At 50.3% G+C, this 16,195-nt stretch overlaps 2 protein-coding genes across 4 annotated transcripts in view; one reads left to right on the plus strand and one right to left on the minus strand.

Moving 5' to 3' along the window:
- trmt1l (tRNA methyltransferase 1-like) overlaps positions 1 to 9,736 on the minus strand; it is a 36,783-nt gene extending 27,047 nt beyond the window's left edge. Inside the window, exons 1-8 of one of the 2 annotated variants that reach the window (XM_014123526.3) lie at positions 9,636 to 9,736; positions 8,787 to 8,924; positions 8,570 to 8,632; positions 8,353 to 8,466; positions 7,678 to 7,748; positions 7,289 to 7,445; positions 6,793 to 6,913; positions 6,360 to 6,692 (exon numbers count right to left, since the gene is read on the minus strand). In XM_014123526.3, coding sequence (XP_013979001.1) covers positions 6,360 to 6,692; positions 6,793 to 6,913; positions 7,289 to 7,445; positions 7,678 to 7,748; positions 8,353 to 8,466; positions 8,570 to 8,632; positions 8,787 to 8,924; positions 9,636 to 9,696 — 1,058 coding nt within the window. In that variant the 5' untranslated portion in view covers positions 9,697 to 9,736. Of the gene's footprint in view, positions 1 to 6,359; positions 6,693 to 6,792; positions 6,914 to 7,288; positions 7,446 to 7,677; positions 7,749 to 8,352; positions 8,467 to 8,547; positions 8,633 to 8,786; positions 8,925 to 9,635 lie in introns of those variants that run through there. The other variant, XM_045687879.1, reaches the window with a different exon arrangement.
- Positions 9,737 to 10,390: 654 nt separating this feature from the next.
- Positions 10,391 to 16,195, plus strand: part of swt1 (SWT1 RNA endoribonuclease homolog) — a 38,397-nt gene continuing 32,592 nt past the window's right edge. The window contains exons 1-9 of one of the 2 annotated variants that reach the window (XM_014123527.3): positions 10,391 to 10,460; positions 11,073 to 11,183; positions 11,291 to 12,655; positions 12,770 to 12,899; positions 13,102 to 13,206; positions 13,527 to 13,718; positions 14,017 to 14,110; positions 14,573 to 14,984; positions 15,695 to 15,833. In XM_014123527.3, the coding sequence (XP_013979002.3) occupies positions 11,106 to 11,183; positions 11,291 to 12,655; positions 12,770 to 12,899; positions 13,102 to 13,206; positions 13,527 to 13,718; positions 14,017 to 14,110; positions 14,573 to 14,984; positions 15,695 to 15,833 (2,515 nt within the window). In that variant the 5' untranslated portion in view covers positions 10,391 to 10,460; positions 11,073 to 11,105. The remainder of the gene's footprint in view (positions 10,461 to 11,072; positions 11,184 to 11,290; positions 12,656 to 12,769; positions 12,900 to 13,101; positions 13,207 to 13,526; positions 13,719 to 14,016; positions 14,111 to 14,572; positions 14,985 to 15,694; positions 15,834 to 16,195) is intronic. The other variant, XM_014123528.3, reaches the window with a different exon arrangement.

Here is a 16,195-nt window from a genome sequence, read left to right on the forward strand (position 1 = left end):
ACGTTCCCTCCCTATCTCCTCCCACCACCATCGATAAGACGTTCCCTCCCTATCTCCTCCCACCACCATCGATAAGACGTTCCCTCCCTATCTCCTCCCACCACCATCGATAAGACGTTCCCTCCCTATCTCCTCCCACCACCATCGATAAGACGTTCCCTCCCTATCTCCTCCCACCACCATCGATAAGACGTTCCCTCCCTATCTCCTCCCACCACCATCGATAAGACGTTCCCTCCCTATCTCCTCCCCCCATCGATAAGACGTTCCCTCCCTATCTCCTCCCCCCATCGATAAGACGTTCCCTCCCTATCTCCTCCCCCCATCGATAAGACGTTCCCTCCCTATCTCCTCCCACCACCACCCCCATCGATAAGACGTTCCCTCCCTATCTCCTCCCACCACCACCCCCATCGATAAGACGTTCCCTCCCTATCTCCTCCCACCACCACCCCCATCGATAAGACGTTCCCTCCCTATCTCCTCCCACCACCACCCCCATCGATAAGACGTTCCCTCCCTATCTCCTCCCACCACCACCCCCATCGATAAGACGTTCCCTCCCTATCTCCTCCCACCACCACCCCCATCGATAAGACGTTCCCTCCCTATCTCCTCCCACCACCACCCCCATCGATAAGACGTTCCCTCCCTATCTCCTCCCACCAATAAGACGTTCCCTCCCTATCTCCCCCCACCAATAAGACGTTCCCTCCATATCTCCTCCCACCCCCATCAATAAGACGTTCCGTCCCTATCTCCTCCCACCCCCACCAATAAGACGTTCCCTCCCTATCTCCTCCCACCCCCACCGATAAGACGTTCCCTCCCTATCTCCTCCCACCACCACCCCCATCGATAAGACGTTCCCTCCCTATCTCCTCCCACCCCCACCAATAAGACGTTCCCTCCCTATCTCCTCCCACCACCACCCCCATCAATAAGACGTTCCCTCCCTATCTCCTCCCACCCCCACCAATAAGACGTTCCCTCCCTATCGCCCCACACCCCCACCAATAAGACGTTCCCTCCCCATCGCCCCCCACCAATAAGACGTTCCCTCCCCATCTCCCCCCACCAATAAGACGTTCCCTCCCCATCTCCCCCCACCAATAAGACGTTCCCTCCCCATGTCCCCCCACCAATAAGACGTTCCCTCCCCATCTCCCCCCACCAATAAGACGTTCCCTCCTCATCTCCCCCCACCAATAAGACGTTCCCTCCCTATCTCCCCCCACCAATAAGACGTTCCCTCCATATCTCCTCCCACCCCCATCAATAAGACGTTCCCTCCCTATCTCCTCCCACCCCCATCGATAAGACGTTCCCTCCCTATCTCCTCCCACCACCACCCCCATCGATAAGACGTTCCCTCCCTATCTCCTCCCACCACCACCCCCATCGATAAGACGTTCCCTCCCTATCTCCTCCCACCACCACCCCCATCGATAAGACGTTCCCTCCCTATCTCCTCCCACCACCACCCCCATCGATAAGACGTTCCCTCCGTATCTCCTCCCACCACGACCCCCATCGATAAGACGTTTTCTCCCTATCTCCTCCCACCACCACCCCCATCGATAAGACGTTCCCTCCCCATCTCCTCCCACCACCACCCCCATCGATAAGACGTTCCCTCCCTATCTCCTCCCACCACCACCCCATCGATAAGACGTTCCCTCCCTATCTCCTCCCACCCCCACCAATAAGACGTTCCCTCCCTATCTCCTCCCACCCCCACCAATAAGACGTTCCCTCCCTATCTCCTCCCACCCCAACCAATAAGACGTTCCCTCCCTATCTCCTCCCACCACCACCCCCATCAATAAGACGTTCCCTCCCTAACTCCTCCCACCACCATCGATAAGACGTTCCCTCCCTATCTCCTCCCACCACCACCCCCACCGGTAAGACGTTCCCTCCCTATCTCCTCCCACCCCCACCAATAAGACGTTCCCTCCCTATCCCCTCCACCCCCACCAATAAGACGTTCCCTCCCTATCTCCTCCCACCCCAACCAATAAGACGTTCCCTCCCTATCTCCTCCCACCACCACCCCCATCAATAAGACGTTCCCTCCCTATCTCTTCCCACCACCCCCATCGATAAGACGTTCCCTCCCTATCTCCTCCCACCACCACCCCCATCGATAAGACGTTCCCTCCCTATCTCCTCCCACCACCACCCCCATCGACAAGACGTTCCCTCCCTATCTCCTCCCACCACCACCCCCATCGACAAGACGTTCCCTCCCTATCTCCTCCCACCACCACCCCCATCGATAAGACGTTCCCTCCCTATCTCCTCCCACCACCACCCCCATCGATAAGACGTTCCCTCCCTATCTCCTCCCACCACCACCCCCATCGATAAGACGTTCCCTCCCTATCTCCTCCCACCACCACCCCCATCGATAAGACGTTCCCTCCCTATCTCCTCCCACCACCACCCCCATCGATAAGACGTTCCCTCCCTATCTCCTCCCACCCCCACCCCCATCGATAAGACGTTCCCTCCCTATCTCCTCCCACCCCCACCCCCATCGATAAGACGTTCCCTCCCTATCTCCTCCCACCCCCACCAGTAAGACGTTCCCTCCCTATCTCCTCCCACCCCCACCAATAAGACGTTCCCTCCCTATCTCCTCCCACCACCACCCCCATCGATAAGACGTTCCCTCCCTATCTCCTCCCACCCCCACCCCCCGATAAGACGTTCCCTCCCTATCTCCTCCCCCACCACCCCCATCGATAAGACGTTCCCTCCCTATCTCCTCCCACCACCCCCCCATCGATAAGACGTTCCCTCCCTATCTCCTCCCACCACCCCCCATCGATAAGACGTTCCCTCCCTATCTCCTCCCCCACCACCCCCATCGATAAGACGTTCCCTCCCTATCTCCTCCCCCACCACCCCCCCATCGATAAGACGTTCCCTCCCTATCTCCTCCCACCACCACCCCCATCGATAAGACGTTCCCTCCCTATCTCCTCCCACCACCCCCATCGATAAGACGTTCCCTCCCTATCTCCTCCCACCACCCCCCCATCGATAAGACGTTCCCTCCCTATCTCCTCCCACCCCCACTCGATAAGACGTTCCCTCCCTATCTCCTCCCACCCCCCCACCGATAAGACGTTCCCTCCCTATCTCCTCCCACCCCCATCGATAAGACGTTCCCTCCCTATCTCCTCCCACCACCACCCCCATCGATAAGACGTTCCCTCCCTATCTCCTCCCACCACCCCCACTCGATAAGACGTTCCCTCCCTATCTCCTCCCACCACCACCGATAAGACGTTCCCTCCCTATCTCCTCCCACCCCCACCGATAAGACGTTCCCTCCCTATCTCCTCCCACCCCCACCGATAAGACGTTCCCTCCCTATCTCCTCCCACCACCATCGATAAGACGTTCCCTCCCTATCTCCTCCCACCACCATCGATAAGACGTTCCCTCCCTATCTCCTCCCACCACCATCGATAAGACGTTCCCTCCCTATCTCCTCCCACCCCCACCGATAAGACGTTCCCTCCCTATCTCCTCCCACCCCCACCGATAAGACGTTCCCTCCCTATCTCCTCCCACCACCATCGATAAGACGTTCCCTCCCTATCTCCTCCCACCACCCATCGATAAGACGTTCCCTCCCTATCTCCTCCCACCACCCATCGATAAGACGTTCCCTCCCTATCTCCTCCCACCACCCCATCGATAAGACGTTCCCTCCCTATCTCCTCCCACCACCATCGATAAGACGTTCCCTCCCTATCTCCTCCCACCACCCCCATCGATAAGACGTTCCCTCCCTATCTCCTCCCCCCCACCATCGATAAGACGTTCCCTCCCTATCTCCTCCCCACCCCCATCGATAAGACGTTCCCTCCCTATCTCCTCCCACCCCCATCGATAAGACGTTCCCTCCCTATCTCCTCCCACCACCACCCCCATCGATAAGACGTTCCCTCCCTATCTCCTCCCACCACCACCCCCATCGATAAGACGTTCCCTCCCTATCTCCTCCCCCACCACCCCCATCGATAAGACGTTCCCTCCCTATCTCCTCCCACCACCACCCCCATCGATAAGACGTTCCCTCCCTATCTCCTCCCACCACCACCCCCATCGATAAGACGTTCCCTCCCTATCTCCTCCCACCACCACCCCCATCGATAAGACGTTCCCTCCCTATCTCCTCCACACCCCCCCACCGATAAGACGTTCCCTCCCTATCTCCTCCCACCACCACCCCCATCGATAAGACGTTCCCTCCCTATCTCCTCCCACCACCACCCCCCATCGATAAGACGTTCCCTCCCTATCTCCTCCCACCCACCCCCCCCACCGATAAGACGTTCCCTCCCTATCTCCTCCCACCACCCCCCCCCATCGATAAGACGTTCCCTCCCTATCTCCTCCCACCACCACCCCCCCATCGATAAGACGTTCCCTCCCTATCTCCTCCCACCACCATCGATAAGACGTTCCCTCCCTATCTCCTCCCACCACCATCGATAAGACGTTCCCTCCCTATCTCCTCCCACCACCATCGATAAGACGTTCCCTCCCTATCTCCTCCCACCCCCCATCGATAAGACGTTCCCTCCCTATCTCCTCCCACCCCCATCGATAAGACGTTCCCTCCCTATCTCCTCCCACCACCACCCCCCCCATCGATAAGACGTTCCCTCCCTATCTCCTCCCACCACCACCCCCCCCATCGATAAGACGTTCCCTCCCTATCTCCTCCCACCACCACCCCCATCGATAAGACGTTCCCTCCCTATCTCCTCCCACCACCACCCCCCCCATCGATAAGACGTTCCCTCCCTATCTCCTCCCACCACCACCCCCCCATCGATAAGACGTTCCCTCCCTATCTCCTCCCACCACCACCCCCCCCATCGATAAGACGTTCCCTCCCTATCTCCTCCCACCACCACCCCCATCGATAAGACGTTCCCTCCCTATCTCCTCCCACCACCACCCCCATCGATAAGACGTTCCCTCCCTATCTCCTCCCACCACCACCCCCCCCATCGATAAGACGTTCCCTCCCTATCTCCTCCCACCACCACCCCCCCATCGATAAGACGTTCCCTCCCTATCTCCTCCCACCACCACCCCCATCGATAAGACGTTCCCTCCCTATCTCCTCCCACCACCACCCCCCATCGATAAGACGTTCCCTCCCTATCTCCTCCCACCACCACCCCCATCGATAAGACGTTCCCTCCCTATCTCCTCCCACCACCACCCCCCATCGATAAGACGTTCCCTCCCTATCTCCTCCCACCACCACCCCCCATCGATAAGACGTTCCCTCCCTATCTCCTCCCACCACCACCCCCCCCATCGATAAGACGTTCCCTCCCTATCTCCTCCCACCACCACCCCCCCCATCGATAAGACGTTCCCTCCCTATCTCCTCCCACCACCACCCCCATCGATAAGACGTTCCCTCCCTATCTCCTCCCACCACCCCCCCATCGATAAGACGTTCCCTCCCTATCTCCTCCCACCACCCCCCCATCGATAAGACGTTCCCTCCCTATCTCCTCCCACCACCACCCCCATCGATAAGACGTTCCCTCCCTATCTCCTCCCACCACCACCCCCATCGATAAGACGTTCCCTCCCTATCTCCTCCCACCACCACCCCCATCGATAAGACGTTCCCTCCCTATCTCCTCCCACCACCACCCCCATCGATAAGACGTTCCCTCCCTATCTCCTCCCACCACCACCCCCATCGATAAGACGTTCCCTCCCTATCTCCTCCCACCACCACCCCCATCGATAAGACGTTCCCTCCCTATCTCCTCCCACCACCACCCCCATCGATAAGACGTTCCCTCCCTATCTCCTCCCACCACCACCCCCCATCGATAAGACGTTCCCTCCCTATCTCCTCCCACCACCACCCCCCATCGATAAGACGTTCCCTCCCTATCTCCTCCCACCACCACCCCCCCCATCGATAAGACGTTCCCTCCCTATCTCCTCCCACCACCACCCCCATCGATAAGACGTTCCCTCCCTATCTCCTCCCACCACCACCCCCATCGATAAGACGTTCCCTCCCTATCTCCTCCCACCACCCCCCCATCGATAAGACGTTCCCTCCCTATCTCCTCCCACCACCCCCCCATCGATAAGACGTTCCCTCCCTATCTCCTCCCACCACCACCCCCATCGATAAGACGTTCCCTCCCTATCTCCTCCCACCACCCCATCGATAAGACGTTCCCTCCCTATCTCCTCCCACCACCCCCCCCCAATCGATAAGACGTTCCCTCCCTATCTCCTCCCACCACCCCCATCAATAAGACGTTCCCTCCCTCTCTCCTCCTACTCACATGTAGTCAAAAGACCTCAGGTGCATGATAACGTTGGCATCCATCTTGGCGACCTCCACGGTAGCGATGGGCACCCCGTCCACGTCCCCTGCCCCCCCGTCAGGGACCCGGGATGACCCCCGCGACCCCTCCACCCGGATGTGGTTGAGGTTACAGTTCTCGCGGATCATCTTGACACACACCTCATTGATGTCGGTTATGGTCACCTTGACGGCGTTCCGCAGGTGCTTGGCCCACTGGAGTCCCATAATGCCTGTGGCCCCAAACGCATCCAGACTCTCCAACGGGTTCCTCTCCTCAGCCAGGACCGCCAGGGAACAGAATACTAGCTGCCTGTAACACACACACACACACACACACACACACATGCACCAACACTTTCAGTCAGTCACTGTTCTTTTACGAAACCAAATCAAATGTAACATTGTTTGACCTGTTGGTCTTCATCTTGCGGTTGAAGTAGGTGTCAGTCTTCTGTGGGGTCGTATGGTTGGGCATGAGCTGAACATTGGTCCCCAGCTCTTTCATTATCTCATAGGCCTGTCCAGACGGAGCTGTCAACCAATGAGAAAAAGGCGAGAGAATACATTTTCAATCTGCATTTCCAACTGTGTATAGAAGGGTTGTGTTTTGGTTGTGTTTTGGTCAAGGTTTCAAGTATTTACATTTTTTTTTACATTTAACTAGGCAAGTCAGTTAAGAACAAATTCTTATTTACAATGACAGCCTTGGAACAATGGGTGAACTGCCTTGTTCAGGGGCAGAGTGACAGATCGGGGATTTGATCTACCAACCTTTCAGTTACTGGCCCAACACACTAGGCTACCTGCTACCCCTAGTATAAATCAATCAATCAAATGTATTTATTGTTAAAGTGCTATACAGAAACTTTGGTTTTGTGTTTCGCTTAAGGTTGGGTGAGAGTTCACCTGGCTCCTCAAAGGGCACATCAGAGCTGCCTGAGTAGCTGGCCTCAGTCTCTCCCTTGTTGACGTGGCGTTTCAGGTGACTGATCATGTCCGTCTTGCGGGCGATGGTGACTGAACACACTACACAGTGGTAATGTGCCACCAGCCTGCCTGGAGCCTGGGGGAGAACACATACAGACACGGTCATCATAGTACCATGCTTCATACAGTAACACACATACATACCATGGTACCATTCTTCAAACAGTAACACACATACTTACCATGGTACCATGCTTCAAACAGTAACTTTCATGCAATTAGAGTTGATTTGGAAAGAAAAAAATAAAGACAAGTGTCCCTCAGTCATTTCTGGTGTTGGTTATCCGGTGTGATGGACAGAGTCTCACCTGGTCTCCATTGGGGCTGGGGCTGGGCCTCAGCTGTCTGCAGGGCAGGTGACAGATGCACATCTTCTGACCTATGGGGTGGGGTGGGGGGGGGGGGTCAGAGGTTATTGTAGGTCATCATCAGGGAACATCGTACTACCAGTTGATGCCATATCACTTGAAAACCTTCCCATAACTGTACTGCTGCCAGCACTGCGGTATCATTTAACTCCAGTGTTACACTTCACTGACTGTCATATTATTCACTGTCAATCTTTACCAGTGATTACTTAGGAATAGGAAGCCTAAATCTATACAAGTTACACAACTCACTCAATTACTTTCCTAAAGCATTTCTGCTCACATCCGGCAGGTAGTCTAGCAGTTAAGAGTGTTGGGCCAGTGTGAGAGGGGGTCAAATACTTATTTCCCTCATTAAAATGCAAATCATTTTATAACATTTTTGACATGTGTTTTTCTGGATTTTTTTGTTGTTATTCTGTCTCTCACTGTTCAAATAAACCTACCATTAAAATTATAGACTCATCATTTCTTTGTCAGTAGGAAAACGTACAAAATCAGCAGGGGATCAAATACTTTTTTCCCTCACTGAAGAGACTCAGCAGGTGTGTTTGTGCACATGCATACTGTAGTAGACAGCATAGCAATATCATCTTTGTATGGTGATGATGGTACCTTCAAACTCCACATAGACCTTCCAGTGGAGGTTCTGGAGGTGGCGTCGTAGCTTGTGGCTGTAGCAGGCCTTAAACTTCTCCTCAGGGCATAGTGGACACGCCTTCCTCCCAGCTGTGGAAAACAGAGAGTGATAGAGCAATGAGATTGGAACTGGTAAATACAAAAGCATAGGAGGGAAGACTATTTATTTACTTTTTAAGAAAGATTATCTTGCCTCCATTTAGGTCGGTCAGCACCTCCAGGCCCTCTAGTTTGGTCTGGATAGAGATGTGTCTATCTGTAACATTAGTATTGAAAGGATCGTTAAACAAAAGCCTATACTCATGGTCATACTCATCATCTAGAATCAAAGGCAACTGAATGCATTCAAATAATGAATGGGTACTGGACTCATTTCTGGGTCTATATACAGTGAATGGTGTTTTTAATACCGCTGGTTGTGGTCGATGGTTTGGCATCATTGTCCCCTGCCAGTGCCTCAGTCTTCCCCACAGTACTACTGGCTGAAGATGCATCATCCGCAGCAGGCTGTCTCTCTTCTGGGACCAGTGTGTCTGAGACTCCACCACCTAATGGACAAGTTTAGACTGGACTAGATCAGAATATCATACTCCAAATGATTCATAGAGAGTCATTTCAAATATGTATAGTGGGAAATAAGGAATTATGTGTTTTTCCCAAGATTTGTTGAGTCACACAACTTAGTGATGTTCATAACCTCCTAGACAACATCAATGTTAAAATGTTACCTGGTTTCTAAATGAGAAACATGCACTGGACTAAAAGAGTTCCTATGATTTTGCTGCGTATTTTTAAATTGTCTTTGTGGAAGGGGTGGGTGGGGGACAATATAGATTGTCAGAATTAAAATGTGCGGTGCGATGATGTACGTAGGTTGGGTTTCGAAATTGTGAACCGCTGCAACCCCTACGGTCCTATTGCGGAGCTCCGTGACCAGACCATTGCTACGTAAAATATAAAACGAGGACAAATGTAAATCGAAGTATTTAATCAATACAATATGAAGACAATTCGATAGAGCTACGTTATTTGTAATAGCTACGTTTTTCACGGCAGCTTATTTCCTGTTATCAAGATTATTTACTACTAGGTCCCATGGTGGAGCTCCGTGGTGAGGCCCTCATTTACTTCAGCAGTTAAAAAGTCGAAATCAAGGCATATTTACCTCATAATAAGGATGCTGGATGTATATTGTATTGTGTATAAATTAATATTGTCTTTAGTTTTCACTAAAATATAGACAGTCGTAGTTTTCGAACCTTTTATATCGACGTCCTCCTGGTGTAGTTGTTCGGCGTCTCCTTCCTTGAGCTCCGCCATTTTACTAAAGTAGAGAGAAATACGCAGGCTATGCTTTTTACTCCCCCTACGCAAATTGCGTAAACCTTCATTTTAATCACTTTTTATTATTTGAAGACAACATTTTTGCAAGAAACAACGAGATAACAATGATAGAATAGGATAACAAAATTAAGACATCTAAGATGTCTGGGTTAAATATATACATTAAACTTACTACGCAATCACTTCATTATCCTTAAAGGGGCAATCAGCAGTTGCTACATACATTTTTGGATATACATTAATGATATGTACCTATAGATTTTTTATGAGCATAGTTTAACGGTCTTACCCCATCACAACCCAAAATATTTACACTGTTTTACTCCAATGTTGGTAAACAAGTAAATGTTAACAAACACTGTATAGCCTCAAAACATGGTTAAACTATAATATTAATATAATGGATGGTCAGTTCTTGCAACCATAGCTTGGTCTATGAATATGAGAGCGATTGCATTTCTCCAGCCCCATCCCTCAACTTTTAACCGAAACAGAGTGGTAGGTTCGATTTGCTATTGTTTCAACAGATTAGTACCTTTAAACAAAACATGAGAAATATGTTATGAAGAATCTACTATCCTTTATATTAACTTTTGTCCACTATATAAAAATGCACATTTCTGAACCGTCAAATATGTAAGTCTAGAAACTACACATCCCATGATCCTCCAGAACCTCTGTTTCCGTTCAATCTGACGTGTACGGATGTTTTCTGACAGTGGTCTACTCAGTAGCCCAAGGTAAGCGTGATTGTAGGGCTTTAGCAAACCTTCTTATCTCATTTAAATGCATTTGTCAATGGAAGTTTATCACATTTTGATAAAAAACAGTGTTGTGCACACATTCAGTAAGTTCATTATGAGTATATCACACGTGATGATGTTGATTTGGAACAATTGCTAGCTCGCTAACCTAGATAGGATCTCCTAACGTTAGCAACTGTGCAACTCTACTGTAACTGCCAGTTCATTCTAAGATAGCTGACTTACATTGAAGTAAATATTCAATAACCTTGATTTTACTAGGTATGTATTCAGTTAGCTAGCTACATTCACATAACTCTATTTGAGCACTTAGCCTCATGTTTCTTCTCCATGCTTCCCCACAAATTTCATTCAGACTGCATTGTATCACTGCGAGTTTCAGGGGAACATTGCGTAAGTAGCTAGCCAATGAGAGACCTTGAAGTATCTCTCAGGGATATGAAGTATCTCTGTGAGGTCAAAACATTGACTCCAGTCTCCATTGGAAGATGGATTCAGAGATGATCTGTCTTGTATTTTTCTTTGAATTAAGGATTCTGTTATAAGAAGAGAACATCTCAGCTGCTATTTTGTTAATTTTCTGTATAGGTTTCTCTTATTTAACAGGAAGTTTCTACCAAGATGTCAAAGAAGTCCAAGAAGAAGAAGAAGCAGAAGAAGGAGAAGGAGACAAATAAGTTATCTTTTTCCTCCAGTAAGGTGAGGAGCTTGCTGACAGAGTCTTCTCTTACGTCTCTTACTAAGAGTGTTAACCAAGGCTAAAGGTGTGTTTTATTTATTTATTTTTTTTGTCTTGAATCCAACAGTCGTCACAGAAGGAAAAGAGCACCAAGAAACGTAGTAGTGCAGAGGGGAAGCACCATGGCAGCTGTTCTGCAGAGGAGAAACGGGGGAGAGAGAAAAGAGTTAGCCACTCCACCCCAGGGAATAGTGCAGCAGGGAGCAGTCACAAGAAAGACAGGGAGTTCAAAAAAGCTCTCTACAGACTGGAGAAAACAACCTCGCAGGGTGCAGCGGAGGGAAAAAACGCCTGTCCTCTTGAAACCCTTCCTCAGGACAGCTCTGTGAGGAAGAGTTGCCCCAGCCAGGATGGGTCGGCTACCACCGGGGTCAAGACCGCAGACAGGGTGTCTTCCAAACCAGTCAGCAGTCTGAGCACGAATAAGACCCAGTCCCAAAATGTGGAGAAGATCCCTACGTCCCAGGGAAGCTCTAGTAAGCCATCCGACAAGAGCCCCTCCAAAACAGCCTCGAGCAGACTGGCGACCAGTCCCAGGTCCCTCATGGCGCAGCTGAAGGAGCAGAGGAAGACGCTGGTGAAAAGGAGGTCCAGACCTGAGGAGAAGCCTGGCATTGGTAAGGACCACACCTCCCAAGGTAGGAGCTACCAAGACCCCCAACTGTCCCTGTCACTGGCTGAAGAGATGAGGGAGAAGAGGAGGAAGCTAGTGAAGAGGAGATCTGAAGAAGAAAAGGAGGATGTTTTAAAGGCTAAACGAGACAAGAGTGGAGCAAAATCCTATAGTCTTCCCTTTAACAACAACAACACCACCACAAAGCAGTCCTCCACCTCTACTAAAAACGCTACCTTTGAGAAAATCTCAGATACAGAAAGACATAGACCTACCACCCAAAAGCAGGGCAATGTCTCTGATCTGTCCAAAACATCAGCGACATCTAAGTCCACGTGTGCCGAGGTACAGATGCCGCTACCCAAACCTCAGCTGCCTCTCAATTTTAAGATCCCCAAAAAGTCCAAACTTGTGCCACTGCCAGTTAATAGAGCCATCTGGGGGGGTGACCAGGAGGATAATAACGACAATAAACCCATCAGTGCTAGAGTGAAGGTGGTGTCTCCTGCTTCTAGGCTTTCTCAGCAGACAGGAAGTGCGTCCAAACTTTGGACACCAAGGAGTGTGTCCAAACTTTGGACACCAAGGAGTGTGTCCAAACTTTGCACACCAAGGAGTGTGTCCAAATCTTTGAACTCCAAAGGTGGTGTGTCTGCTGCTGTGAACAAAAACAAGCAGCACAAATGTGAAACGGTTCCAGAATCTTCCAAAGGTTGTAAAGAATTACAGCCCAGTTCAGCTCAAGGGATGACATCACCACCCTGTAACAGAACAACTTCCCCTGAAGATTATATAGAAGTCTATGATAATGACCAAGAGGTAGGTTTCTCAAAATCATAACCAATTATTGATATGTGTGTGTCTGTAAGCTTGCGTTCAGTGGGGGGGTGTGTGTGTGTGTGTGTGTGTGAACACATCCTCTGTGTGTGTTAGATGCAGCTGGTGGAGGAGCTCCATCTGGCCCGCAGTGAGAAGAGGCTGGAGCTGAATGTGGTGGAGATCTATGGAGAACTCACCAGCATGGACATCGACCCATCAGAGGAGGGCATCACATTCACACTCGGTGAGAGAACCACCACTAACAACCCCTCCACACATACAAGCCAAACAATTACACAGAGGCACTATGCCGTGACCCAAGTGTTTTAATAGAAGGTGTATAAGACATTAGGTTTGTTCCGTCAGTGCATTCCTCCTCAGTATGCACATAAGGCCATCGGGGACGGCCTCAGTATTGAAACCCTGCTCTCTGCTCACCTGTGTAGGTAAAGAGGAGGATCTTCAGCAGGATCTGATCGTTGTCCTGGACACCAACATCCTTCTCAGTCACCTAGACTTTGTCAAGAAGATGAGGTCACACGGCCTTGGAGGTATGTGGAAGGGACACTGTTTAAAAAATGACTAGATTAAATAAATACCACTACCCCAATTCCAATCACTCATAGAACACAGTTCTCCTTTTGATCAACTCTCTTTCATCTCCCTGCTCCTCCTCCCTTCTTCCTCAACCTTCTCCTATTCCCCCACCTCTCCTCCCCTCTCCCCCTCTCTTCCCCCCACCTCTCCTGCCATCCTCCCAAACCTCTCCTCTTCCTCCTCCTCTCCCACCTCTCTTCCTTCTCCCCCACCTTTCCTCATCTCCTCCCTCATCACTCCTCCACCTCCCCCATCTCCCCCTCCTCTCCCTCAGCTCTAGGTCTCCCCACAGTGCTCATACCCTGGGTGGTACTACAGGAGCTAGACTCTCTGAAGAACAGGAAGAGGCTGTCCAGCTCTGTCGCCCACCTGGCCACACCTGCCGTTCATTACATCTACACCTGCCTGAAGAGCCAGGAGCCTCGACTCTGGGGCCAGTCCATGCAGCAGGCCTCTCAGAGCAGCCGTGAGTCCCCTATGTATTCCCTCCATTGGCACGGACTGAACAATAGTTCCTCTGGACTGCCACCTGCTGGCAATAGCAGCACAGTGCTATTTCAACTCGGTGCATGCAGCGTCACAAAACTACTTGTTTCAATGACGAGCAGTCGCGCTAGTAGAATCTCTCCCTTTCTGTAGAACCTCTGCCAAACTCTGTCTGACCTGTCGGCAGTAACTAAGCAGGTTCACCTCTGTCTTCAGTGCTGAGGTGATGGTCATGACGCATGTCTCCTGTCCCCTCTCTCTCTATCTTTCTCTGACAGAGGGACTCAATGCTGAGAATAATGACGACAGAGTGCTGCAGTGCTGCCTGCAATACCAGAGTCTTTACCCAGAGGGTGCTCTCATCCTTTGCACGTGAGTCCACTCCCACCCTCCTGCTGCAGTGTCTGCCTGTCTTTCCTCTGCAGATACATGCAGGAAAGGTGTGTGTGTGTGTGTGTGTGTGTGTGTGTGTGTGTGTGTGTGTGTGTGTGTGTGTGTGTGTGTGTGTGTGTGTGTGTGTGTGTGTGTGTGTGTGTGTGTGTGTGTGTGTGTGTGTGTGTGTCTGTCTGTCTGTCTGTCTGTCGTGTCTGTCTGTGTGTCTGTCTGTCTGTCTGTCTGTCTGTCTGTCGATATGGTGCTCTTTGAAAGGGATACTGCTTGTCATCAGTATTCACTTCTTCATTTCACTAAGACTTCCTTTACAAGCGGTCTCACACTGTCTGGTCGCAGACACACACACTCTCACACTTACTCACTCTGTCTCACTGTGTGTGACGTGCGTTTGTAGGAATATCTTTCTGTCTGGTTGATTTGATTGTGTGTGTGTGTCCACAGTAATGATAAGAACCTGTGTAGTAAGGCATTGCTGAGTGGGGTGAAGGCCTTCGGTAAGGCTGACCTGGTGGAGGAGGTAGACAGGCTCAAAACGCCTGGCGTCCACAACCTGACCCCCACCCAACCCCACACACAGAACCCTGTCAGCACACAGACACAAACACTCATCTGCACCCCGAGCCAGACCCGTGACCACCAGAAAACCAGCCCCTTCCCAGGCCAGCAGCAGAATGAACAGAGCAGGAGTGATGGAGGGAAAGAGAGAGAAATGGAAGAGAAGCGAAAGAAGGCTGCAGAAGAGGCCCGGGAGCTGAGCAGCTGTGTGTCAGTACTGGAGGACTGTCTGAAGGAGGTGCTATCTCAGGTGCTGGAGATTGAGATGAAGGAAGCCTATGAAGAACTGTGGACAGAGGTAAACTCCACAATCTTCTGGTCAATTCCATATCAGCCAATCGGCTGTGTCCAGATTCTCCACGTTTTGCACAATCCCTGTCATAGATTTTACTATGATGGAAACTCCCTCCAGCCGTTGCTTACCCCAGTCCCATGCTTTTCAATCCATGATAGGGAGGGTGCAAGTGCACACTTCAAGAAAAGTGTGGAGAATTGGGATGCAGCCTTGGCCTCTGAAAGGATTGAGCAGATTTGTAGATGTGGAATTGTGCTCAGTGTTTCCCCTCTGACTTTTATCAGCAGTAGTAGTGAGGGTAGTGAGGGGGTGGGTGTCATATTTTTTGCAGTCACTTTTTTTTAATTTTTTAGTCACTTTTAGCAATAAAAGTGACTCTAAAATGGCACAAGACATTCATCAATACATTCCTATTGGGCAAAACATATTCCGAAACAAGTGCAAGTTTTTATAGTCACAAGATATAGTCATTTTGTGTAAGGATATATAGGAAAATACTGTCAAATAGAAGATGACATTCTCTACTGTCACCTAATATGAACATTCTATCTCAAATATAAAATGCTTGTGAATAGAGCCCCCCCCAAAAAGAAATGTGCCTCAGTGTCCAAAGACAAGAATGGGAGTGTATATACAGAGGAAGCTTGAACTACGTAAAGTGATCAGATGTTGGCTATCATTTTGTAACCTACATTTTTGTTTGGAAACGATAGATCGTATATCTGAAACCGCCCTGGACTCTTGAAGGCCTTCTGCAGTGTTTCAAGAAACACTGGATCTCTGTCTTTGGCAACATTGTCCCTCGAAATCTGCAGCAATCCCTGGAAAACCTTCACAACTTCTTCTTCTCGGGTGAGAAACCATGACATCTATCAGATTACAGCACTCTCAAAATGCAATCAATATCCCTCTTTGGGAACTACAAATGTAAATGAGCTGTTATTTAGTGCAACACATCTTTTCTCCGTTTCTGAGACTTATGTTTTTGTTATACATTGTCCAAATAAACTATAAATAATGGGGAAAAAACACTTTAAAATGTTGTGTGTACTTTGAACACTTCTATGGAAACTAGTACATTTGCATGCTAAAAATAAATATTGATAGCCCTTAATATGGGCCCAGTGAACTGTGCTGCAAATAGAGTTCTCCCTGGCTAAAGCACAGTGCTATACTGCCTACACTGGCACTCCTACTGCTCTACAGAACTATAT

Source organism: Salmo salar, chromosome 10 (assembly GCF_965601325.2).
Source record: "Salmo salar chromosome 10, fSalSal1, whole genome shotgun sequence".
Lineage (NCBI taxonomy): Eukaryota > Metazoa > Chordata > Actinopteri > Salmoniformes > Salmonidae > Salmo > Salmo salar.